General features: G+C 45.9%; 1 protein-coding gene and 1 pseudogene across 1 annotated transcript in view; one reads left to right on the top strand and one right to left on the bottom strand.

Annotated features, from left to right (window-relative positions):
• LOC126516797 (ankyrin repeat domain-containing protein 17-like) overlaps positions 1–27,725 on the bottom strand; it is a 228,066-nt gene that overhangs the window by 129,320 nt on the left and 71,021 nt on the right. The window contains exons 11-15 of the mRNA XM_055063998.2: positions 26,252–26,339; positions 25,789–26,168; positions 20,405–20,491; positions 9,877–10,081; positions 8,205–8,477 (exon numbers count right to left, since the gene is read on the bottom strand). Coding sequence (XP_054919973.2) covers positions 8,205–8,477; positions 9,877–10,081; positions 20,405–20,491; positions 25,789–26,168; positions 26,252–26,339 — 1,033 coding nt within the window. The remainder of the gene's footprint in view (positions 1–8,204; positions 8,478–9,876; positions 10,082–20,404; positions 20,492–25,788; positions 26,169–26,251; positions 26,340–27,725) is intronic.
• On the top strand, positions 1,746–8,171 carry LOC140215504 (uncharacterized; annotated as a pseudogene).

Here is a 27,725-nt window from a genome sequence, read left to right as displayed (position 1 = left end):
CAAATGGGTGCTCATACATAAGTGATTTTTCGAAATAACTACTTTTCAGTCAGTACACCCTACGAGAATATCACTACGGCTCACAAATTGCATTATTTGCGAAAATGGGGAGAGCCAATGAGTATGTGCTGACAACTATACAGCTACCTCGACAGAGATGCTTGCCCTTATGAATGCAGCCATAACAGTTGGTTCCACTGCCAAAACGGCACAAATGGCACACTGCTGGCAAATGCCACACTGCTACTATTACTAGATACACCGTAAAACGCACATGTCAGGACATACGAAGCACAAAAAAAAGATGGTGTTCCCAAGGAGAGAATATGGGAAAACGAAATTGTTCATCAGCATGGCTTCTTACAAGAACGAACCAATGGCCGTTAATGAATGCCATCACCTTCTCAGTGCATGGTAACAATGGCTGTAAACAGCACAGAAAATGCACTTTTGTTCCTTGCCAAGATTCAACGCACATTTGGAGCCTCCAAGCAAAGTTGCCTCACTCTTCTATTTCTGCTAATCGTGCTCGGAGCACTATATGCATTATTTCGCCTATTTTGTCTGCACTTAGTCAACGCAAGGCTCTGTGCCGGGTGCAGTTGTATAAGAACTATTTATTTATTTATTTATTTATTTATTTATTTATTTACTTATTTATTTACTTATTAAATACTGTCAACCCTTGACTGGGGGTTATATAATCACGGTGCTTAGCATACCTTGCCAGTGTTCATCATTTAGAAGCATCAATGTCTTTACCTGCCTTTATCTTTTTTTAAGTAAGCAGGAAACTGAGCAAAATGTCACTTGCTGGCTTCTAACTTTCTTAGAGATTAAAAGTTTGCAGCTGTAATCTACGTAACACAATGTGAACCCGCACTTTGTCACAGTTTGTTCACCACCAGTCCAGTAATAATAACACGAAGTGAAAGAAAAATGAATTAACTAAGCTGTTGTAAAGGCGTGGAAGCTAAGCCCACCCCATAAAGATACAGGCACTCACTAATTAACTCTGTCTTTGCTACGTAGAAAGAATATCCTCCCTATCTGTGCAACCCATTGGCAAACTGCATGTTTTTGAGAAAAACATTGTTAAAGATACTTTCCAATAGTTCATTTTCGACAATGCTATTGCTAGAATTGTGGCAACACGAGAAGTTCATGTGAGTGATGCGCACTGTGCTTCGAATGAGGGTACAAAGAAAATACAAAAATAGGACTCAATATGGAACCGCACGGCTGTTAAAATTAAATTAAATTAATTAAAATTAAATAATTGCCTATTAAAAGAGTAGAGTACGGTATAACAATGGCCCTTTGCACCACGCACTGTGAAACAGATAAGTGCAGATGCTTATCACAATAGGTTTGGCAGCAATAGCCGTGAATGCTGCGTGCAACAACCCGGGCAGAGATTTGTTGGTACCGGAATAAGAAACTGCGCGTGCTGTCGTTTTCATGTGAAACAGGCGGCTATATACTGCTCTCGATCGTGCATGCTGCAACGGCCACGGCATCGCCAGCGATATCCCTTACCTCAAGCCTTCCAGGCCCACGGTCGGGCCGTTCCTCGTTGCTTCTCTTATGTGGTTAATAATGTTTCTAAAACCATCACATGGTGTCAGACACGGGATTGAGACAACGAAGCCAACAAGAATGAAACGAAGAAGCGAGCACACAGGACCGAGGACCGCATCTGCAAAAGTGAGTCGACGGAGTCGCGGCAGTGCGGAAAAAGAAAAATGGCAGCGGACAATAGGGTCCAGCTACCGAAGCCTCTGGATGTCTCCTCTCTCAGCCCGAATGAGCGGGAAAATTGGCTCCAAAACTACGATTGGTATGCGTTTGCGACACAACTCAACAAGAAGCCGCCGGAACTGCAAGTCACCTACTTCATGACCGCAATCGGGTCTGATACACAGAAGATACACAATGTTAGCACTGAGCAAGGCAGAGAGCAAGGACGTGGAAGTAGTAAAGGCGAAGTTCAAAGAACACGCCGAAAATGAACCACGCTTATGAGCGGTACAAGTTCAACAAGATGAAGCAACAAGAAGGCGAGAGCTTCACAGACTTCCTTACTACAGCGAGACTGCAGGCTAACAAGTGGCAATTTGGGAACCTGACCGACGAGCTCCTGAGAGACCGAATCATTGTAGGCATTTCGAACAATGATGTTTGCGAAAAATTTCTTGGTGTCCCAACCATAGACTTGGGAAAAGCGATCCACCTGTGCCAAGCAAGTGAAGAGGCAACGCTACAGCTGAAAGAAATGACAGCCAAAGAAACTAAAACTGTGGATGCAGTCAATGTCAAAACAAAGAAAAGCCCAAGTCAGCGAACAGACTGCAAAAACAATTGCAAGTACTGTGGATTCACACACCACAGAAAAGAGTTCCAAGCATATGGTAAGACCTGCACCTTGTGTCGCAAGGTAGGCCATTTTGCTGCAGTGGTGGTGGTGGTAGTGAAAAACTTTTAGTGGTCGTACAAAAAGTACAAGGAGGTGTGCTCGGGACGACTCTGAAGGGGCTGCCCCTAACAAACACTAGGTGGAGTCCCTAGTACGGGACCCCAGTGGCGGTAGCCACCACCTGAGCGCACTCAACTAGGGCCTTTTGGGCTCATAGGTCTGAGCAGCCACACAGGGCAGCCTCCCAGTCCTCCCAGGTAGGGTTGGGTAAGAGGGGGAAAGCAGGGTTGGATGGGTAAGCGCACACCATGTGGTGGTAGTGGTCCGAGGACTTCTCCGCACAGTGTGGGCAAGCTCCAGTAAAGGCCGGATCAAAATGTTTGCGAGCTGCCGCGCACAGCATAGTGTTGGTGAAGAGGGCAAGGGTAGACTTCGTGGCCGCATTGATAATAGGCTGTAATCTCTGTAAATGGGTAGATTGGGTTGGGGGTGGAGTCCTAATCAACGGGGTCAGAAAAGAAAGGAGCCTGATGAAAAAAGGTGCGGGTTGCTGAAGTGTGCAACTCGAAAAAAGTGAAACACCGGCGATTTGCAAGTGCTGTGGAGGAGCAAGACTCGGACAGTGAAAAAATGTACATCTCCAAGTTCAGAGCTGCCAGAGAAGGAAAAGTCATAATGGCAAGAGACGGTTCAGTTTAGAAATGGCAAGACTATCACAGTGAAACTGGACATTGGTGCACAGTGTAACGTGCTAGCCAAACAAGAGGTAAGCAAAGCAGGCTTGAAGATAGTACCTTCAAAGGCAAAGAACATTGTTTCCTACACTAACCACAAGATTTCTGTCATGGGGGAAGCCCAAGAAGTGTGTGAAGTTAGTGGACAGAGAGCAAGACTGACATTCATTGTTGTGGACAACCCAGCCACACCTATTCTTGGACAGACAGCATGTGAAACCCTGAACTTAGTGAAGCGTGTACGCTTGATCGAAACACCGAAAGCTAACGACAGCATCTTTCAGGGGATAGGCTGCAACAAAGACTACGTCTATGAAGCTGACATCGAGGAGGGTGCAGCGCAAAAGCTGCAAAATCAGCCACCAAGAAAGATCCCATATGCCTTGATTGCAGAAGGAAGAGCTTAGGAGTAGCCAAGAAGGTCATGAAACCAACGCTATTCTACAGTCATATGGTGGTAGTTAAATAGAACAGGAAAACTCAGAATCTGCCTAGATCCTGTCGAGCTCAACAAGGTGTTGCGGAGAAGACACTATCCTCTCAAAACACTTGGAACAAGTAGTCACCCAGATCCAAGGATCAACTCTCTTCACGCTGCTGGGCTTTAAAAAAAAGGGTTTTGACAACTGAAAGTCTTGGAGAAGACACAAAACTACCTCACATTTAGCATGCCCTAGGGAAGGCACTGGTTCACAAGAGTGCCATTTGGAATCGCAACAGCACCTGAAGTGTTCCAACAAGTAATCAGCCAGCTACTTGAAAGCATTCCAAACGTGGTAAACTCCACGGATGGCACCTTGGTCCACGGTCAGACCAGCAAAGAGCTGCAAAAGCACACAGGCACTGTACTGAAAGTACTACGTGAAGCTGGAGCAAAGCTAAACCGAGAAAAGTGTGTGTTCGACCAACCTACAGTAAAGTTCCTTGGTCATGTGCTCACTCAAGGACTGAAAATTGACGAGGGAAAGGTGAATGCCATTGAGAGGATTGGTGAGCCAAAGAACAAGGTGGAACTGCTGAGATTACTAGGAATGCTACAGTATCTGCAAAATTTTTTTTCCAGACCTGGCAGAAAAAACCACAACCCTAAAAAAACTTGCCACACAAGATATCGACGGGCTATGGGCGGAGGGACAGAGCTCCGCTCTGCAAGAAATCAAGGCAGCTTTAAAAAATACTCAGGCACTGGCTTACTATGACGAGAATGGAGACATGACAGTCTCAGTTGGCGGAAGCTCGATAGCGCTAGGTGCAGTGCTCCTACAAAATGCAAAATCAGTGGCGTATGCCTCAGCAGCACTGACTGCAGTGCAACAAAACTATCCTCAGATAGAGAAAGAGGCATTAGCTATCAGGTATGGCTGTAAAAAATTTTATCAGTACATATATCGAAGAGTGGGTCTAAAAATTAATCTGCAGAAAACTAAAGTAATGTTTAACAGTCTCGGAAGAGAACAGCAATTTACAATAGGTAGCGAGGCACTGCAACACTAGCAGTCAGCGCAGAGCTCCTGAAACCTGAAATCATTAACAATGTAAAAGAAAAACTCTAAGCACTGCGTAGGAAGCAAGAGAAGTATGCAGACATTCATGCAGCACCTGCTCCAGAAATCAAGGAAGGATGCAAAGTCAGATTCTTTGACAGTCACCAAAAATGGATCCCAGGAACTATTGTCGGAAGTATGCCTCACCCATTGTCTTTCATTGTAAAGACAGCAAGGGGAACTCTCAGAAGAAATAAGTCTTTCATCAGACCTACGAAAGCAGCCTTGAAAGACAAAAACTGCAGTACCCACTGTCGATCAGCCACACCCTGCAAGCCAGAGTAATGGACTCCCCACCAGCCATTGGGAGAGGCAATTGTGAAAAAGACACTCAGTCAACAACTAGTCACAACTGTAACAAGAGCTGGAAGGCTAGGGAAGGCGCCACTTCGACTGAATCTCTAATACAAACAAAACAAGGGGGATGTAACGGAAATCACATCGTCAGCGATATCCCTTATCTCAAGCCTCCCAGGCCTAAGCATATGGGCCGTTCCTCGTTGCTTCTCTTATATGGTTAATAAAGTTTCTAAAACCATTACACGTGCCTCGCACCTTTTCTTGTTCACATGGATCCAGCGACCGGAAAATGTATACGATTGCGGTCTGCAACAGACAATGGCAGTGTGTTTTGGTTATCGCCTATTAAAAGCGTGAGTTACACTTCCGACAGCACCACGCACTGTAAAACAGATAGGCAAAGATGCTTATCACAACAGGATTGGCGGTGACAGCTGTGAATGCCGTGTGCAACGACCCCGGAGAAGCTTTGCTGGTACTGAATGAGAAAGTGAGCGCACGGCGGAGTTTTCATGTGAGGCGGGCGGGCGAGTATCACGGTGGAGCTGCCGCGGTGGGCAGCTATATACGGTTCTTGATAGCGCATGCCTCGCGCGTTTTCTTATTTGCATGGGATCTAGCATCCAGGAAACATATACAATCGCAGTTATCTATGTCACTTTGGGCAACAAAAAAATTAAATGTTCAATAGGTAAAATGTCACCGTAAACCTTAATCAGCAATCGGCAATGCGTAAACAAAGTGCCGCCAAACCTTATCTCCTGATAAGCATAGTAATCGCCAATCCTTTGTAAAATTCCGTGGCAGTAGTGCATGGTGCAGAGTTCTCTTTAACTCAGGTTGCATCGACAGGAACAATTGGTTCCTTTCACTAGGGAACGCCGGGTTCAAAGCATTCATTGTAAAAGTAAGGCTATCTAAAAAAATGTTTGTTATAGCTGAAAGCAGTTTCAATAGGCAGGGTCAGAAAATCGTAAATGCACTGAAATGTGGTCTTTATAACTGATAGATCATTATATCTAGGATCATTATAGGTGGGTTAACTGTATTAATGTAAAAAGCATTCATTTTTCTCCCCCATATGCCAGAAAGCCTATTCCTTCCAACTCCTAGCAAAGCCTCATGCGGGCATATCAATAGCACTCCGTAGCATTTCACCACTGGACAGGATAAAGTTTACTCTGCTGAACTGGTTCAGCGTTGCAAACTGGTTCATGAGCCATTCAAATTTTTTTATTTCTACGAAACTAAAATGGAACACGAACAAAATCGGAGTGCTTTGAACCCGAACTGAACCAGTATTTTTTTGGTTCGACACCATGGTTATATAAGTGAAGGCTCATTTATTTGATCCTCAATTCATACATTTCAACCCACTATCTGGGCCCTCTTACATTATCCTACCGCATTAGACACTGATTAAATGGAAAATGTTTGGCTGTGCACCAGATGTCATGTGGCAAGCTTGTCATCGTGTGGTAAGCCCAAGTGTGCATTAAGTGTCACAATCTCGACAAGATGACAAACGAGCAAAGTAACACCAGTGCCAGCACCCAAAACAAGAGGCAGAATATGCGTCACTATAACGGTCGCTCGAAAAAGTACTACTAAGTCCTTGTGATACTGGTCAACAATGCTAGAAGCTTCGATATTGCTAAGTCTACGTCAATTAACTTTCTAGAAAAGCAAAGGCTACCCACTGAGAAATAATACAGCAAAACCTGATTACCGTAAACCCCAGATTAAACTTTTCAGAAATCCCAAGCTGACCGCTTATACTTTCAATGTAAAAATATTTCAGCACAACAAACTTCACAAAACCAAACATTTTAGAATAACAATCGTTATTAAATTTCCGTGTAATGTTAACACCATCTCAGTACTACGGATTCATATTTATAAATCTGGGGATTCTTTGGTTTCAATGTATATATCCTTCGCGGCAACAAGAGCGGTAGGCTAGCAGACAACATGGCAAAGAAAGTGGACGCCTTGCAACTTGCGCCCAGGGAGGCACAGTGCATGGGCTCAGAAAACCTGAGACTGTACTGGAGCAGAAAAGTGCTGAAGGGGACTCTTTTTCTTCCCCCCCCCCCCCTTCCCGAAGCCATGACACAAGCGCATGCTCCCTTCACACAGGTGTCACCTAGCAATGAAGATGCATATCTTCCTTCTGCCGCCTTTATTTTTGCACACGCTTTTTTTTTTCGCACTTCTTCCTACACGCAGGGAGATTTAATTTCTATGCTCGTGGGCCAGCCCTTTCTGTTCTGGATGGTGTCACTTACACACACTTGCACTTAGCAAGAATACAGCTGTCCGCCTTGAGCGAAACAGTTGCAGCATCCATAAGACAAAGAATGTGAAGAAAAAAAATTATTCCGCTTTGAAGGCAACATGGAGCTTCCTGCTTGTTGGTCGTTTTGTAGACGTCACTTCTGTGTGTGCTACAGTTACTATACAGTGCTTTGACGGAACGTGGCAGCAGAATTGATGAAAAATTTATGCACAGAATGGTTAAATTTGGAGCTTTCGCAATAACCTTTCAGAATAACAAACTTTCCATGGTCCCATAAGTTCTCTATACCGAAATTTCAGCTTACTTAGTTAATATTGAGTATTTCTATCCTACTATACATTCAAAATAAACCTAAGTGTTTTATTTTCAAATTCTAAAAGAAACAAGGCAGACACCAATCAGTAAGAAGCGTGATTCTACAACACCCAAATGCCAATAGGGCTTGGAGCAGACCACAATTTCAGTTTTGTGTGCATATTGTGTGCATACCATGCCTGTTGGTGCAAGCACCACCAGGTATGCACACAGCGCATGTGCCGACACTGTCTCAATGCCCAAATTAGCAAGAGTGTCAGAACAGCCAGCATGACCAGCCTGTTGCCAAAGCACCGGAGCGAAGGCCAGGTGTAAAAAACTCAAGGATGCCAAAACGGAAAGCTACAACATTGCCATGCCAGACTTGAGAGCTTTTGGCATCACTTGCTCATTAAACAAGGCCAACAGCCACCATGTGCTCAGCCCACAGCCCAGAGTCAGTTGGATGACTTATACTGGCAAATTCTTAACTGTTGTGTCCTCCCCGATTAGGAAGGACAGAACTGTTCTCGGAGCCTGTCAACAAATTGTTGGCTGTAGAAGCTGCACTCACCACCATCTAATGACACATACATGCATGCAAGACACTCACTCACCGGTGACGATCTCGCCCAAGGCCTCGTGGAGTGTGCGTGCAGGAGCGGCCACCATGAGTCCTTCAGCCTGTGGGGGTGCAGCCCCAAACGAACCAAGAAGGGAGGCTCCGCTGCAGCTGCTCGCCACGGCTGCCGCCGCTCCTGCTGCTGCCGCACATACTATGCCACTGCAGGCATCCTTGGCACACGGGACAGCCCCCACAGCGGCAGCCAGAGGTAACTGCTGCTTGCCACCACTTGCCTTTGCCTGGAGATGGGACAGGGCCATCCAGCCTCAGGCACTTTCTCATGAACTACCACAGTTATCTGATTATAAGGTGGTCACGATTGATGACAAGACATGGGTGCTCAGTTGGGGGACCCAAGAAAAGATCCTAAGTATGCACACTAAGTAAGACGATAAAGAGTAGCAGATGGATTACTAAGACTTAGTGGGGATTGCCTGAAATACTTAACTTCTAACAAAGCCAAAATGCAAAATAGCGACAATGAAATAGGGCGGAATGTAGCTTCAACACGCGAAGTGTGGATTATATACGAATTTTACCTTTATGCGTGGCTTCACGGCAGTGTGACTTTTGCCTCCAAATGTGGCGTCACGGAATTACAGCACCTGCTGCCATAAAGCCACACTTCAAAGCAATATTCGTGTATAAGGCATGACGCGACTTCGAGGCTAGGTATTCTCAGGGGAAAAAATGCCTCATATTCTAATAAATACGGCATATCAGGCACATTGACAGCCAACCCACACTGTTATGACCATATTGTTTTCTATCAAACTTAAAGAAAAATGAAAACAAATGTTTTTTAAACAACATAACGTCAGCGCACAACAAAGTGGCTGTTCACATATTAACTATGGCATAAACCAACAGTGCAATGGGACTATGAAAACACCAGAAACCCTTCAACTGTCAATACATACCCTGAAAGGTGCTGGTTTTATGAAGCCACCTATGTCCTGAAGCATTCTGACCAGGCCAGCTTTTCTTTTCCCAGCAGAATCCTAGCACTTTTAGAGTATCGGTCACTGGCATTTTCAACGAACAAGAGCTCACTCACACTGCAAACATAGACCTTCAGTGCTAATATGAACATTAATTACTTTTTTAATCCTAAGGTGGCATCAAACCTTTTTACCTAAAATGCACAAAGGAACTGGGCTGAAAACAAAGCCCATATCACACACACAACAAATAAGACACCTATTCTCATTACTCAATCCCATTTCACTCCTTGACACTTCCCTGTCCACGCCTATTCCCATCGATAGCTCGCTGTCGATGACTACAAATTCATATTTTACGGCTTTCCGAGCGCACTCAGACAGCTGGCACCATTTATTGGTTTATTTAAGTACTATTTATTCAGTTTCGGTTTTCGGTTCTCTTTTCCCACTATGTGCAGATCTTTAAGACTTCTGGAAAAGGGGCGTGGTTGGCACTAAGAGTGCTCGTAGTTTCCAAGATGGCATCAGCATTTCGCACCACTTATGTGCAGAAACACCATTTCTACAGGTTCTAATGCACTTGCGCCCAAGTGCAGCTGTGAGATAGGAAAAATGTATTTATTATAGACTACCCAAAAACTGCTGCTCTTCCCATGGGCAGGAAAGTGTTAAACAAGAAAGATGACCAAAGACATGGCCACTGAGCTGCAGAAGTAGCACAGTGACTCAAAGCTACACATGCCTTGTCAAGATGCCTCTTGGCAGCAGCGGGTAGTAGTGTGGGTGCTGTCGCGGACGAGGAGGGCAGGGCAGTGATCTCTGCACCGGAGGACGGGGGCACAACCGTTGATGAGGAGGAGAGGGCAGCATTGCGCAGGTTCAGCTCTTCCACCACGTCCTCCGTCGATGCGGCCGCAGCCAGGTGCTGGTGGTGTTGGGCAGACAGCACGATCTGGGCATGAGCCTTTTCCTGCACGCACGGCCCACACGGACAACAGACATGCAGCCCACCGCTCGTCTCCGCCCCATTATGACCCATCCCAGGGAAGGAAAGGAGGCAAACACTGGTGCAGCGCCCACCCACAATTGTAACCTCAAGGCATGCTCAGCGGCAGTCACACCCATTGCACTAGCAAAAACTTGCAAGACAGCAGCTTCTCTACAGAGCACCCAAGCTGTTCTCAGAAGTGTTTCAAGAACCATACCAAAAGATCCAACACCCGTGCAGTGAAATGTTTTTCTGTTTGTGTGTTTGTTTATTGTGCTTATCAGGCTTTTTTGCTGCTACATACACCATTCAATTTGTAGTGTGGGGCACCACAATAAAGGCACCAAGCTGTTTGTGGTCACATTTTAATATAAAATAAGTTAAAAATAATGTGCCTGCTAGCAGCTATACCTAGCAGCTATTTCAGGAAAAAAAGGTAGCCTGGTTGCCAATGCAACATCATCTCGAATGTGGCATTAGCGTCACATCATGGTGCATCGTGGATTCAGAATAAACTGCACTGTACAGCTTGCTTCACTTGTTTGCTTGGTGCTGAATAAATGTGGTCAGGCAAATAAATGACTGCCCTCCATGCATATAAACCTCAAGCAGGGTACGTATTCTTCGACGATCACTTTCGGTGATACTATCGCCTTCGCATGATGCAGTGCACAACCAGCGAATCGGCTCATGTGGTATTGCTCAGCCGGCCAATAAGCATGCATTGAAATTAATATTGCCGAAAGCAATCATCCAAGAATACATCCCCAGATTTCCCCAGATAGATAGAGAGAGAGAGAGAAAGGAATTGAATCTTTAAGTACAAATGGTAACAATTATGGAAATGAAAATAGCAACAAGACAGCAGGCATGCATACCATGCATCCCACAAAAACACACATCTCGAAACTAGCTGCCAGGTCTCAAAGACACTCCCTGGAATGCAAATTTGCCCCTCACACTTCAGGCACTTTAACTTGACAACGTGTAGTAACTTGGACCCTTCCCACAAGGACAATGTTAATGGCACTAGGTGTGAAAGCCTAGGTTCCTTGATGACATGCCTTATAAACCCAATGCCACAAGTCCAGATTCATTTTCATATGCAGTACAACAAAGCCTAGAAAGCTACTTGGAAAATTGCAACTGAACATGAAACCTTGTCTGCAAGCTAAAATTTAGCCAAATGTTTGAATATGCAATAGTGCTGTTCTACAAGCTCAAGAGCTACTACGTGCAGATTTATGGAGGATTAGTACGGAGATATGCGTGACAACATTACTATATAGGAAGCGCTAGATTTAAGCAGATGAAAACACTGCCATACCGTGCCTTGAGGCCTTGTTTTTGATAGCAGACCACGTAGTGTGTCGCTTCTAAACAGCACACTTTTCACATTCTGGGGCAAAATATCAGTTTGTAAGTAAGAACGCTTTTGATCAAAAGGAAGCAGAGCTGTTGTTAATAAATTTATTCTTGGTTAATAATTGCGTAAGCATTGTCCAATGACGAGATCATGGACTACCCACACACTCCTTTTTCTTTTTCCTTCTAACAGCCAATAGTTCTTGCTACTTTATAACCATGAAATCCATTACCATAGCACTTATGCACACAAGAGTTCTGAGATTATCGTAATGCTTGTCTACAGACCAGAATTTTTTCTTTTTAACACCTACGCTTGGAGAGCAAGTTCATTTAATCTTGAGCCCAGTAATCAATTGTTGGTGTGGCCAGCAGGCTTAATAGTGGGGCAGCTGACGACAAAGTCATGACAAGCAAACAGTGGCAGCAAGCATGCAGTAGGAACAGGTTGAGCGCTAACTTGTCCATTCTTTCTGCCAGTTCATGCAGTCCTTGGCAAAAGATCTGCAGCACTTGTAGGCTACCACCTACAAGTGCTGCAAATTTCGGTCTACAATTGCCACCATTGGTTCACAGGTACTTTGCACAATGTGATCACTAAGCTATGCCTATACAAAGGGGAAGACTATTTACTGATTGCTCAATTTATTGTTGACTTCAATGAGCTAGCAGGGTTGTATGCACTTCCAAGTACTGAGATGTTTGATCCGCCTGCGCGCTTTACTGCAGGCTCAATAAACGTTTTCCCAATCCAATCCAATCCACCAGCTAATTCATTAAACTAACATCATCAGACTGAACTATGTAGAAGTAATTCATACACTTAAAGATTTTTTTTAGATAGTTTATATTCCATTGATGGTAATTATTAATTTCTTTTCGTAGAGATAAGCTCACTACAAACAGCCTCAACTAAAACAGTATGCACACCACAGGATTGCACATTTCACACTTGTTTGCACTGCAAGCCCTTTGCTTTGTATGGTAATTAAGGCATTCAAGAGCCCTCAGAAAGCAAGTAATGTCAGGGGGAACTGCTGGCATTCTGCTGAACGTTTTATAGGCTAACCTTTGTAATGTGTTTACAGGGGTGCCTGTCATATCACGCATGTTTGGAGAAAGATATTTCCACACAACTCAAAGTTGAAGTTAATTTTCTGCTTAAAATGAATACAATATTCCAAGTACTGCATATACTCGAATATAGGCCAATATATTTTTTCTAAAGATGATTCATGAAACTTTCAGGTCAGCTTCAGGATTCCAGGATTTCGTTAGTAGCCGTTGGAACTGATGGCACGCCATTAACCCTACACCAAAAGACAGTTCTGTAGCCTCTACCAGACCTGCCAACCTTAATCGTTATTGTATTTATTTAAATCTAGGCAGACAGTTTTTTTTTTCGAATAATCATACACCAAACTCTAGAGTCGGCTTAGATACGAGGATTCTAAAAAAAGCGCCAGTTTTTAAGTGAAATTGATAAATATGGTGCATAGCTAGCGCCATCTAGAAAAGTCAGTATCGTAGCCCCTACTAGCCGTGCCAGTAGCTAACTGAAGTACACAAGCAACTTCGCGATTCTGACCTGTGCCGTATCAGCGCATGGCATGGTATTGTCACTAAAGTGCCATTTTCAAACAAAAAGTTATGCTAGCCGCAGAGGCATCGTAGAACGTTCAAGCCGGGCAAGACTTTGGCATCCATGAGAAAAACATCAGTCGTTGAAGGGGGCAACGAGAGATGCTTTTTGCTTGCCCCGCAACATGAATGGCATTTACCAAACCACAGCAGCAATGATGAAGTAGAATGAGCTCGGCATGTTCATATTCAATAAATGCTGTTTTCACTCTGTGAACGCTGTCCTCACTTTTTGTTTGGCCTACATTCGAGGTAAGATTTTTTTTCTTCCTTTCTTCAGACTTTTGGGAGTTGGCTTAGAATCGGAGCCACCCTAGATTCAAGTAAATAAGGTAAATACTGCAGTTTAAGCCAAAAAATACTAAATAATGATGAAAAATACTAAAATTGTGTCAGTAGTCAGGACATTAACTGTGTTCTAAAAAGAAAATTCGACTGTTCTCTGGGGGTCACTGTGAACAGGCAAATTGCTATATAGTCAGAAGAGGAATGATCTGTGCCACAGAAAAATGGAAATATCCACTAACTTTTTCATAAAATATTCACAAATCGAAGGTTGAAGCTTTAGTTGCTGTTATACGTTGGTTCTACGAGAGAATGGCATTGCTGCTGGTAGGTCAGAATAAATTAGTGCATCCGAAAATTGCCTCTGAAAGATTGGTGGGCGACTGTATTCTTAAAAAATGAATTCTGCCCTAAGCTGGCTACATATGAACAGTCGTAAAATTATTGGTGCCAATATGACAATCATAAACAAGCTCTAAAAATCTGGTATTTTATGATAAAATCATAAAGGTTAGGAGGTATGCATTACTATCTGCTGCCATATCCATGAAGTACTACAGCTCACTGTAACAGTACACCACTTATATTTCATTTAATGGATGCAATGGGGGTCCATTGTTTTCTTTTTTTTTGTTTTGTTTTTTAAAACTTAGCTCTTGACAAGAAACTGGCAGCGAGAAAGCGACGTTAGCAGAGCGGTGCCTACGGAGTATTGGGACAATGTCTGTGGCTAGTGGCAGACATTGGTAATAAAGGTCATTTGCTTTATGTGGCTGTTGCCGTTTACCATTCTTTTGATTGACTTGCATTTGTTTTTTTTTTCCCCACTTCCTAACATTCTGAATTTGTGAGGTCAGCTTCAAATTGAGGCCGGCCTACATTCGAGTAAATACGGTAGTACGGACAAAAGTACGCCTCCTGTGGGTGTGAATAAGTTATGATAAATTCACTTAAATGCAAACGTCAAATGCACATGGCACCACAAATTGCCTTGAAGATTATAGCATGAGCTAGCCCAGACATTTTAATTTTTTTTCTTTCCAAGTCAGTTATCCAATTCCAAATTATTTCTGGTGCTTTACACTGACAGTGCTTTAACATTTTCCTGTCTGTGCCTATTCCCATCGATAGCCCACTATTAATGGCTGCAAATTCATATTTTGCTGCTTCCCGAGCACTCTTGGACTAGTGCCGTCTATTGCGTTATTAAGCAACTATTTATCAGTTTTGCCTTTCTGTTATCGTTTTATGCCACACGACTATTCTTAAGCAACCCCGGAGAAAGACTTGGGTGTCGTTGGCACGATGAGCACACACATACTTCCCAAGATGACGCCATTATGCACCACTCATCCACGGAAACGTTGCATGCATTTCTACAGACTCTGACGTAGCTACATGCAAGTTTTTGGATTTGTGAAATAACACCCACACAGAAAACAACTTTGGTCCGTCACATTTCAGCAAGGAGTTTCGCTTTCTTGTCCGAACCATTTCAAAGCTGTGATGTGCCGATATAAAGATATCCTGCATGCCCTAAAGGTCACAGCTCTTATTGTAAATGTTAACATCCTTCCGTAGGAATAATTCGGTGGCCACCAGAGAGGGAGGAGAGTTTTGCAGCCAAAGACGGCCAGGAATTGATCATGGCATCATGCTGGGGCTAGTCATTAGGGCTAACGTTTTCTTATGTCTAAAGAAATTCTTCACATAGAAAGCTGATAGTCGCTGGAATATTGTAAAAGTCCCTTACATTGAAAATCTATAATCCGAATTTTTAAGAAGCAACAATGACGTCCTTTATAACTTTTTTTTTTTCGAAACATTTTTGTTCAAATATTTCTTTGGGAATTCTTTTAAGGGGGGAGGCTACCCTGGAGACCGAACTTTCTTATTTTTTAAGATATCCAGATGAAACTTTCAGGGTACGTTCACACCACCGAACTATGAGGAACTGCGAAGTTTCATAAAGATATGTTTATTAGTTCCAGAGTTATTGAGGTCTAACTAGGTGATTCATGTATATGCCTGAGGAAGAGCCTGAAGAAATGCCAGGACATCGTAGGAAGCTGAAATTCACCGTGATGATCCCTTGATAGATATCCCAGGGGGCTAAAGAGCCCTTTTCTTTAATTTCCCCTCCAAAAAATTTTAAGACAACTTTGAACTTGATGTAGCCAGTAATGACCACATTCATCAAAAATTAATTGCTTATTATAAATTAACTGCACCAGCTTTCAAAAAAAGAAGCCTGTTACCCCCTGGCAAAGTCATTCGGGAACAGAATAAAAAAAACGGCATACAAATCTGAAGAGCGGTTCTTGAGATATCGCCTTCCCCAGCACCACTACTAGCGAAAAAATCCATTCCGAGAAAACAGGCCTTAAAGTTGAACCCATGTGTTTTTTTATTAGAAAGCTCCTGCGGAGCTTCTAATTAGCTCTTGCGGCTCCAGGCACACTCAGTGTGTCGGATTTTCGACTGGCGACAGTCGAAAGCACAGTTCCGCCGCTGAAAAGCGTCTACGCAATCGGCACTCGCTGCGGGAGATCGGAAGTTCGATGCTCGTACAAGACGCATATCGCGCTCCCGTGCACCGAACATCTGCACTGTCTTGGGCTTTGCCGGCATCGCGTGAAGCGAAGAACTAGCGAAAAAAAAAAGAAAAAGCTGAGCAAATAATCTAAAAGATAGCGCAAGGCGATGATAGCGCGCAAGCTCATGTTGAGGCACGGAGCAAGGGGCAACAGGGACGCGAGCGCGGCATCAAAGGGAGCAGCCGCCGCCGCCCGCGCAGCAGCCAATGGCAGGCGCGCTTTCGCCCGCGGGATTTGAGCAGCCGCCGCTGCCCGCGCAGCAGCCAATGGCAGGCGCGCTTTCGCCCGCGAGATTTGAACGCGCTGCTCCGGCCAATCAGCGCTCCGCATCACATCGCGGGAAAACGCCAATAGCGCCTCAACCGCGCCGACGATGCCATTTTGCAAGGCGGCAAAATAGAGACAAAGAATCCACGGTCAAGACGACACCAAGATGGCGCGGGCAGGCCGTATGGACGACCGCACGCCAAGTTTCATCCTAGACGCCAGCGCTCGTTTCTCCCCTGGCGGAACGATTTCACCTCCAACGGGGGTAGGTTTCCGCCGCCGCTTCCCTTCACGATCGCGCCCGCGTTCAGTTCGCGCTGCGGGCGAAACGTCTCTTGTTTGCGACGGCGTCTCTTCGGATGACCGGAAATTATTATTGTGTTGTTAACTGTCACGACAGCAATGTAAACATGAAAGGGTTGATGCCACCAGTGAAATTCTGCCGATTCACAAGAAAATGGTACGAAAAAAGCAGACGACAGACATGGGTTACTGCGGTGCGCCGAGCGAAGTAAACTGGCAAACGAAGCGAGCTCGTTCGTTGATCACTCCTAAGTGTATGACGGTTTTTATATGTAACCCACATGAATTTAAGAATTACTCGGTACATAATCCTTTTATTCATATAAAAACTTTCAGTTGTTCGACGAGCGCTTGTCCTGTCTTCTTTCTCGTGTTTCGTTTGTGTGTGCGCTGCCCAAGAATGGAAACCACTTTTGTTGTATGCGCTAGCAGTGGCCGAAGTTCACGCGTGCCGAGGAATTGAATATGTGCACGATGCATTGAACATGACCGGAGTTCATTCCCGCTTCACCACTGCACCGATCGATCGAGTTACTGGACGATACACGCCCGCGTCTTGGTCGCGCCGGCATTGCTGAAGCGGGAATGATTACTAATACTTTCAACTTCCGCCTCTTGAGCACTGTTAAAAAATGGCCAAGTTGTCTACATTGCTGCCTCTAGTCCATATTGTAGGGGACGTACTAGTTGAAGTTGTGTGCGCATGTCGTACTTGTGCTATGCAGCGATATATCTTGTTTATTTCCGCACAGTGTCGATGGAAATCCGTTGTCGCCATCAGAGACAACACGGATTTGTAGCAAACATATTGTGAGAAACTGCAAAAATGACTTTAGCTCGTATGTGCCGTATGCATGTGCCGCATCGTATGTGCTGACGATTTTTCCGGCGGCACATACGATGTCGTTTCCAATTACCTGCTCAGCGTCACTTACATGGTTAAGCAGACGCTGTCCTTTCGCCGCATTGCAGCCATAAAAATAATCGTCAAGCGTACCGATCTTCTTAAAGGCAAATAGAAGCGTGTACAGTCTGTTTTACACTTAGAGGAAAACTCGGAACGTATTGCATTGCGATGCGGCAAGCAATGGAGTCGTGCGGCGGCAGCAGCTCGAGCAGGCGCAGACGCTCGAGGGGCGGAGTCGTGATCTGCGTCATCTGCTACGGCGGCGCGCGCTGGCCGCATTGTCGGGAAGCGTGCTACTGTCAGGGGCAGAGTACCGATTTCATCGGGTTCTGCGGGAGCTGAGCTGATATTCTTTACTAAACGTTGTGCGGCGCCAAACTCTGAGCCTTCATTAGCGATAATGGAGTTCCACAAACTTCTTTTAACAGCATGCTTCGTTTGTTCTTTCGAAAGGGTTGGGTACTGAGCGCGTGCACGTATATTTCTTCACTGTGTGTGCTACCGTAATAAGCAGCGACAAGACACACCAAGATGTGCGTGCAACGTACTCAGTCTTTGTTTGACTCGAAAGGAAAACAAAGCACTCAACAATGATTACTATGGGGATCGAACACGATGAAACAAACGGGTACGATTAAAGGAATGTTTTAGGTTAAGACAATGAGCTGGAAGTGATCTTTCTCGACAATCAATCACTACACCAGACAGACCCTGTCCGCCGGCGGGGAATTGGACACGTCACGCTCGGAACTTCGGTTAGTATCTCGTCATGTCCCCAGCGGCAGCGATGACAGCGCTCATCCTGAAGGCAGTGAAGTGTAGAATGACTTGATCAGGGATGTGTTCATCCGCAGCACGTCTCAGTCGCTGATGATGGTGGATCGAAGCCTATCTTCGGGCGACTGATAGAGGGGATGGTGCGGCAGCGATACTTTCAACGAGCCCCAGACATTTTAAATGATGTTGGCGCCCGGGGATTGAGGCGACCACTCCAAGAGAGTGACTGCGCGCTCTTCCAGCAGTTCTTGCACAACGCGAGCAGTGTGGATCGGCGACCTATCGCGTTAGAATATATAGTCGCCTTCCAGAAACGGGCCGTCAAGAATGTATGGAATCAGAACGTCGTCTATGACTGCCCTGCAACGATGAACTTACCTTCGAGGCGTATCAGTGGGCGTCGCACAACGCTTAGTAAAGAATACCGGCTCATTTCACGCAGTAACGATGAGATGGGCGCCCTGCAACTGACAGTAGACGGTTTCCCGACAGTGCGGCCAGCGCGCGCCGCCGTAGCAGACGACGCCGTTCAAGATCCCGCCCCTCGAGCACCTGCGCGAGCTGCTGCCGCCGCCTGACTCAAGCGCTCGCCGCATCGCGATGCAATGCGCTCCGAGTTTCCCCCTAAATGTGAACAGACTGTACATCGCCCTTCGAATGAAATGTTCACGCGCACACCCGTAGGCACACACCACGCGCGGCACGAAACGTGCCCAAACACGCGCAGTGCAGGAGGCAATCAAGGCGGTGCGAACGAGAGATGGGAGAGGGGTACACCCGCTAAAAGAATTTTGCGTCGCATGCGGCGCTCTCAACGCCGGCGCAGCAGCGCCGCTCTCGGTGCCGTTCTTGTCCATGGGCCGGGAATGGCGCGCGCGCGAAGTTTGACTTCATTTCGGCATTTGCGCGTGCTTTTTTGGGCCGCGGTGGCCTCAAAGGTAGCGTTATTTTTGGTACTTTACGGTTGAATTAGGTGCTGATAATTACGGAACAGGTAGTTTATGAGACATACAATCCAAAAATATTGTTTTTCAAAAATCGACTTTTTCGCGATTTTTCGGTTTTCAAGGGCCGCGTCCCCCCTTAATAAACGTGATGTTTGGGCCTAGTAACATCGGCAAGAGAATTTCTCTCTCAACAATTTGATACTATAAACCTAAGTATCAGGCATACTCTGCGATAGGAAAAAAGTATTTACTAGGCTACCCAAAAACTGCTGCTTTTCCCATGGGCAGGAAAGTGTTAAGTAGCAGATCTTCCGACGACCATTCACAGCACTGTGCAAATTCAGCTGAACCTGGTTGTTGGGGTTAAATAGCACCAATTAGGCAACAGGAACAAATTTTCTGGTACCTACTTCACTTTGGTAAGCACTCCTCCTAGCTGCCATTGTTGTGAATGACTGAAGTGCAAGGATACATGGAAACAAAAACTGCAATCTGCTGGCAAGTTTCGAAGTTGTGGATTCCTGAAATAATAAGCCTTAAGGACCAAAAGCTCACCAAAAGTGGGGCCTTCCTTCCTCAATGCTAGTAGCTACTAAAAGAATCTGCTAGGACATCAAGACAGGCCTTGTAGGCAATTCACAATTCAACACAGATGACACATTGACAATGAATGAAAACAAGCAACATGAATGTTACAGTATAACTCTTGCTCAGCTACGTGTCATCTGCACTATAGTACGACATTTAGAAAAGAGTTTCTTCCCATTTAGTTAAATTAAATTTATCCTCTCTTTTCTACACGTGCACAGCTAAGCTTAAGTTGATGTCCCCAAAGACCCAATGCCATCAATAAGTCATGAAAAAGTTGGACACAATGGTGTTCACAAGCTTGACCACTTGCACAAGTTAGTGGAGTGAGCTGTCTTTGGACAAGGACACAAGTTGTGAACTAGAGCTACTCGACGTTCAAATTTGCTGACATTTAGTAGCAGCAGTGATGGAGCGAGTTAGTTTGACAGCAGAATGAAAATATGCATAGTCCACGATTTTGTAGCTTTCATTCTGGTGAGTATGAGCTCATGATGCAGTAAGTGAGGCGAGTGCGAGTTAGCTTTGAAAATCTCGGCCTGCCGTGAGCAAATATTGGTTGAGGGCTCGCAAGAACGCCAACCTCTGCCTGCTGCCAGCTGAATGCGGTCTGCGCCTGGCAAGCACATGCAGGGGCGTCATCTTCGTTGGGCATCATGTCCTCGGAACCCTGGAGTGAAGCACAGACCAAAGCGAAATTGATACCAGGACAGCGTTTCTGTGCTATGCAAATCAGCTCATGATACACAGTCGCTGTTGGTCGCACAGGCCGTTTGTAGCGTCAAGTCCCCGAGTAACAGAGTTGTGATGGCAACGCAGCTACAATTTTGGCTCCCAGCAGCACAGTTTGAGAGGTGTCTTGCATGGCTCCCTTTCTTGCTCGGCAACAAAGGACACCATAGCAAAGACATGCAAGACCATGCACATTGCTCACATGCATAGCAGCCACAGCAAAACAATATATCTGCCATGCATGCACATTCACTACAGTGCATCCTTGACTACAGCTGAGCCAGCCCATAAGAGCCCCACTTATAAGAAGCCTTGTAAAACTTTCTTATGGGCATCATTTTTGTTTAGATCTATTCTCTGCATGTTCAAGAGATGGAAGTTAACTCTATGACAACTCGTGCAAACTGAAGTCATCAAATACAGGGGCCTCAAAACAAGCAAATGCAGAGCTACCCTCAACTCGAAAATGTTTGTGTCATTTGATACCCCATTTCACTCGCCTACAGACAATGTGTGTCCAATACAGTCAACAATCGATTTTTTTGGATGCCCGATTTTTCGGATATGCCCGATAATTCAGACACCTGTGTGACACCCCCATGTACCCCTAGAGCAAAGGTATAAGAACATCTGAAATGTCTAACACTGAAACTCTTTATTGTCCGGTTTTCCAGACCATCTCTGTGATGAACACAGGCCTGAAACAGCAATAATCGAAGCCACCACTTTGATTTGTCTCGCAGCCTTGAACCAGCACTTTCACACGCCGATCCACTGGCAGCCATATTGTAACCACCACTGCTTGTCTCGCAGCCAAGACTGCAGTAACACTAGGCCTGAGCTGCTTTGACATTTGCTACCAAGCTTCCCACTGTTTCATGCTTTCTTTTTTATTGAAACAATTTGCCACAGTCAGCAATGGCGTCAATTCCGTCTGTCATAGTCACCAATGGCTTTAAGGCATGGAAAGCGTTGCAAGGGTCAAGCATTGCATAATGCCAGTTTCCAAAAGTCAGCTCCACCACAATACGGCATTATGCATATGCAATATATTGCGGTGAAGCACACCAAGAGTGGAACGGGGTCACCATCACAGGACACAGTTTGTATGCCTTTATTACACAAGCGTGAACACGCAGTCTCCTGTCGCAGTACATGCACAGATAAGCCTAATAAGTGAACTGGCAGGCCTTTAGAGCTATTCTGGACATGCCTGTGGAGATTTAAGCCCCTGGGGGCAGTCAAAGGCATGCATTTTTTTTTTTCGAACTGCCCAATTTTCTTTTAAAGCACAGCTCACAGGCACCCATTCCTGTGGTGAACATTGGCGTGCCTCGCCCTCCCTAAGCGTAACCGAGCGAAGAAGCTCAGTGAAAGATGAAAGAGCGAATGCAGAGTGCTGCAGCAGATGAAAGAAGGGCACACTGAAAAGAGCGAGAGGAGGAAAGCAGAGGAGCAGGCTACAGTAAAAGCATGAGGTGGGAAACGGAGGTATGGCAAAAGGGTGAGGAGAAAATCAGAAGACTGCAATAGCGAAGAGAGCACGAGGAGGAAAGTGGAGGAAGCCACCTTGAAGCACTACCAGATGGTGATCATGTCCATGCATTCATGGCGCAGGTCGTCCGGGGGAAATAAAAAGAAGAACCAGAAAGGTCGGCTTCACGCATAGCGTTCGCCGCAAGCATTTTCCAGAAATATTACGGTTGCAAAAGCTGCACTTGCCGGAAAGTGGCAACTGTGTGGCAGGTCTATATATAGCGCCGCGCATCAAGACTCTGCCAGTGGGTGCGGTGATCAGTACAATGCCTCACTATATTGCGAAATGAAAACACGTAAAAAGATGTGCTCAACTTTCACATTAGAGTGTATCGTAATCGTCCATGAATTTATTTTACATTTTTGTTGCCCCTAGGGAGTCCAAAAAAATCGGACATTGACTGTAACAGTGGGGCAGTGTGTTACACAGGTGATATTGAGACGCCATGAATCCCACACCTGTTCGAACTTGTCAAGGCTGTCGTTGCCACTTTTCATATGGTCTCGTAGTACTCCCGTACACTTCAACACACTGCACCACTGTGTAGCAGGCTATACAATTCCAAATGTTTGCAAAAGCAACACAGTTGTGCCATTTGTCATTGTTAGGCCACACCACAGCATGCACCAAGTTTCGCACTCACCACAGCACACACCAACCCTGTTTATATACCGTATTTACTCGCATAATGACCGCACCCCTGAATTTTGTCAAAATGTGATTTTTTTTTATTTCCCGTGTAATGATCGCACCCCAAACTTGCCGCAGCGATATGTCGTGTGCCAAGTCTAGCTAATAATGATCGCGCTTACCATCTGTCGAATGCTACGCGAACGACTCTTCAAGACAAACCAAGCGGTCTGCACGTACCAAACATTCTTAAGTCGATGCCTCATTTCATTACTTTCATCACTTTCCCCACTTCCATGACAGAGGTACAACCAAACTTGCCTTTATTATGTGTAGGCTTTATAATGGTTGTGGTCAACAACAACAAAAAAAGGCGCCTTTCAATTCTTCTCATCTGCACTCGTGGGCACGCAACAAATCGCGAGCAGCAACGATAGTAGCCAGGTTTACACTGATACGTTAAATGTGTATCTTATTCATACGCCAACGCTTGTAACACAGCTAAGATATTCACCCACCCTTAGAGCATATGTGCGGATAGTAGTGAAGACAGGTGCCGCAGTTTCCGCAGCATGCCGGCCATGTGTTTCTATGTCACTAGCAGCTCAGTGCGCCCATCTGTTTCTGCCCCCTCAAAATGGGCATGGCTACGTTATTGCCGCAAATTTGCCAATATTAACGATATTATTCATTACTGATACGGAAGAAACTTTCAATGCACGTAATGTACTCACGAGAAGAAAAAAAAAAATCGCGTTCGGCGCGTTCGGCTTGCTCCGCCGGCCGCCATTTTTGTTTTGCTGTCCTGCACCCACATCCCGCAGCAAATGCAGGATGAAATTTTTTTTTTCTTTTCGCGGGAAATTTAACCCACGTAATGATTGCACCCCTGAATTTGCATCAATTTTTTCTGACAAAAAAGTGCGATCATTATGCGAGTAAATACGGTATATACATGTACGTAAACAGGCTGTGCTGCTTGCTGGCACAACCTGTGAGGCATGCAGCCACCGGCACACTACGCGAGTTCCGTTTCCGCTGCCCGTGTGCTCGAGCCATTAGGCTCCCTTTAAAACTTAGAGGAGGTCCTGTCCATGCCGATGCTGCCTATATTAATGAAACAATAGATGGGCTTCTACGGGCTTGCATGCTTCTGCCCTGTCCATTGTCCAGACAGTGAGTTGCAATATTAATAAGGCATGATTGCATTGGAAAAGGCTTTTGCAAATATCAACTTTTAGGTTCAAAGCGAAGTCAAAGCGAATACCGTACTTACTTGCATAATAAACGCACTTTTTTTCCTGAAAGATGTGTGCAAAGTTGGGATGTGCGTTCATAATGCGGGGTAGAATTTTGAGTTATTCTTTTTTTCCCACAGCTGCCTCTAAAAAAGTCAGTTTCGCCCGAAATGTGAACCATCGATAGCGATAGCAAATGTGTAGATAGCCATACGAAGTAAGGATAGTAAGCGATAGCAAATGTGTAGACAGCGATACGAAGTAAGGATAGTAGTCTTATGGGCCATATAAACTTGCAAACATTCGCTTTAACGCAAACTGAGCGGTGAGAACGCAGCACCAGGTACTAGTCGCCATCGACTCGGCCACTGACACAGATTGCTTTGAAGATACGGTGGGCCGCAGCAGCGCAATGCGTAGTTGCTGCCAGAGTAACACCTCCCCCCCCCCCCCATGTCGCTATGCACACTACGGAAGATCGTGTTTCCTTCCCATTTTCGTCCCTTGTATGTGGGAGATTGAGCCGCGATCGTTGGCGCCCCTTGGGCGCGGTTGTGCAATACGTAGTTGCTGCTAGACTACAACGCCGTCGTCAGGCCTTTCCTCGCCTCCCCCCCCCCCCCCCCCCCCCCCCCCGGGGGTATTTTGCGCAACGAAAGACGGCGCGCAGGTTTGAGCCACGATCGTCGGCTTCCCTCATGCACATTCACTCGCAGTTACACCATGCGGCGCGCAACAACAACGACGACGGCAAAAATGCACCTGGAGCATCTACATAACTGCTATCGCAAAAAAAAGTAGGAGACATGGTACGATTTGGCGTCCGACACGGCATCCAACACAGTAGCACCCACCGAACGTCATATTAGACACCGAATTGTACGGTGTCTCTCCTACTTCACGGCAGCAAGTTCAGGGTGCAATCTTCATACGAGAAAAAAAAATGCTTCTTGATTGGAAAAGTGGGGGCTGTGTTCATTACGCGAGTGCATTCATTATGTGGGTAAATACGGTAGTAATTAGTACGGAATAATTTCGAAGCGAATACTTCAAATAGTTGTGGGATCACACAAAGATTACACGAGCAGCTTAACACCACCGCCGAGCACACCATTAGCCTAGCCCACTTCACTTAGAAGCCTTAACATCCAATATCAGTAACTTCGAGAGACAACTGATGCCCTGCGATACTCAGGGTTGCTACAAGCAGGCTCGACTGTAATGCAAGATTCTGTGCATGCTGACTAAAAGGTTGCACAACCTGAGAATATGACTAAGTTAAAAGGTGCAATAGATGTGTGAAACTTTCGCATATTTAGGTACTAACTTGATCTGTTATATGTGCCAGGCAAGAAGGTGCAGGAAAGCACAAGAAATGCTTTGTTTGCAAAGAGTGCAAGTGGTCCAATCAACTACTACTGCCAAACATTTTGGAGCCACAGCAATGCAGCTCTGCACTAGGAGTCACCCCGTCCCCACGAAGGGCAGTCATGCCTTTCATATCAATGAAAAAAACAAGACAGAGCACAAGCCCACGCTACATCGTGTGGACCTGCCCATCATGCTGGGGAACATGCTACAAAATGGGGAGGAGCAGACTGTTGCAGTGCCCAAGCCAATCAAGCAAGCCATGCAGTGCAAGATAATCAAGAGATCCATCACCTTCACTATGGGCCTCCTTCGAGGCGAGAATAAAAGTGTTGCGTAGAAAAAGCCACCCGCATGAGGCTTGCCCGCGGAAAGAGGCTTCTCAGTCCGGGTGCAGGGAGACGTCCAAGCGCAGCCAGGGACGTGCATGCGAGCGTGCCACAGTTCCCTATCCCGACCCACCTGCAGCTCACGTTCCACCCTTTGCAACTCCTCAAGGATCTGCTGCTTCTGCATTATCTGCTCCTCCCGGCTGGGGTGGTTGAGCTCAGCCGATCGCATCATGCTGCTGATGCAGGCTTCCAGCCGTTCACTGGGCCGAAGGCCGGGCTGCCCTTGGCTTGGCTTTGTCAACTGGTCTGCCCCACCCCGCGACACCACAGTGCCCCCGCCACAGGACATCAAGGGTGGATGGCTCGAGGAGGAAGAGGAGGAAGGAGAGTCCCCACTGGCCTTGCGCTTGCCACTTGTCGAAGGGGCACTGCTGCTGGGCCACGATGCATCGGCCGAGGGAATGGCCGTCACTGAAGAGGACGACGCCGATGCCACACGGGGCGTTACCGCTAGAAGGGAACGTAACACACGTGAGCTTCCCGCCACCATTTCCATTAAACATGCTTTTCACAACAGCAGGACCAACACTCACCTCCAGCAACCTGTGGAAGGTAGGGGTGCCCAGCAGCAACTGCTGCCGCTAGTGCTGCAACCCTCTGCTCTTCAGTCATGGGGACAACCTGCACAACACAGCCACATAATGTCTTTAGGGGACACCCCATGTAGTGCTCGGCACCTTTGTACACTGTAGGTGCCGAAGAAGTTGTAAAAACAGAACCCAGGGTTCATGCTGGTGTATATGACAAAAATTCAAGGGTTTTTAAGGACTTTCAAGGTCCTGTGTGTGGATTTTCAAGGACCACACGCAGGGCCATAATTATACATGCGTGTATAATTATGGAATACGTACTGTGTCCCGTGACAATTGCCCCTTCCCACGCTTGTTAAGCTTCACCACAATACTTCACGTACGCTTCACCGCGTAACATCGCCGTGCTGAGGCGCAGCTGCCTTTCGGGAACCAGCATTATGCAACGCGCCATGCTTTCTAAGCTTTGAAGCTATACGAGGATTACAGATGCGGAGTTGGTGCGATTACTGACAGCAGCGAATTCTTTCAATAAAAAACACGGCACCGAACGGCAATAACCTTAATAGCAAACGTCGAAGCAGCGAAGCCTAGTGTTGCCGCGGTAGTAGCTACGGCTGCCAGCGGATCGGCGTGTGAGAGCGCTGGTTAATTTGAGGCGGCGAGATAATCAAAACGGCGGTAATGGCTTTGATTAATGCCATTTGGGACCTGTTGCAGCGGCAAAAACTCCAGAAAATTGGACAGCAAAGGGTTCTTGCGTCTGAAATTATAAACGTTCTTATACATAGACTCTATGGGACGCGTGGTGGAGCCTCAAAGCCGTCCGCGTTATCGGGCATCTGGAAAATCGGTTGATGACTGTACACAGGCAACTCCTCCAGCCTACGACACGGTGTCAAAGACAATTCATAACGAGTCCTTTCTTTTACTCGAGCCAGCAGTAGGTCACGAATTTCGTTCCCTTTCAATAAAATGACAGCCAATTTCCCTGATTGAAGCACAAATTCCCTGCGTTTTCCCAGAGTTTTACCAGACAATTCAAAATGCCTGAGAATTCCCATTTTTTTAACAAAATCGTAGCGGGAATTCAGGAGGGTTGAAATTTTCTCGAACACAATCCCTGGAAGTTTATTAAAAATGAAAATTTAGGAAATTCAAGGATTTTAAGTATCTCCGAACATTCCAGGACTTTCAAGGCCTTGAAAACGATCTTTTCAATTTCAAGGGTTTTCAAGGGTTTCAAGGACCCGCACGAACCCTGAGGACCTATCAGGGGGACCTCTAACACCTCTTGCTAGCATAGCCTTCTCTTTGCTGTCTCCGCTCAAGTGCCTCATTTTAAGAACAGGCGCAGTGCAGAGCCCACGAAAGCCAGGCTGTCAGTGTGAAGCATTCCCCGAACTGACATTGCTGTATCGAAGCAGAATAATCGCGTCAGGCAACAAGAAACTGCCACGAGGCAGCGTTAGGGGTG

The sequence above is a fragment of the Dermacentor andersoni genome, chromosome 1 (genome assembly GCF_023375885.2).
Source record: "Dermacentor andersoni chromosome 1, qqDerAnde1_hic_scaffold, whole genome shotgun sequence".
Taxonomy (NCBI): Eukaryota; Metazoa; Arthropoda; class Arachnida; order Ixodida; family Ixodidae; genus Dermacentor; species Dermacentor andersoni.
The sequence above is the reverse complement of the archived record's forward strand: the minus strand, read 5'-3'. Positions and strand labels throughout refer to the sequence as shown.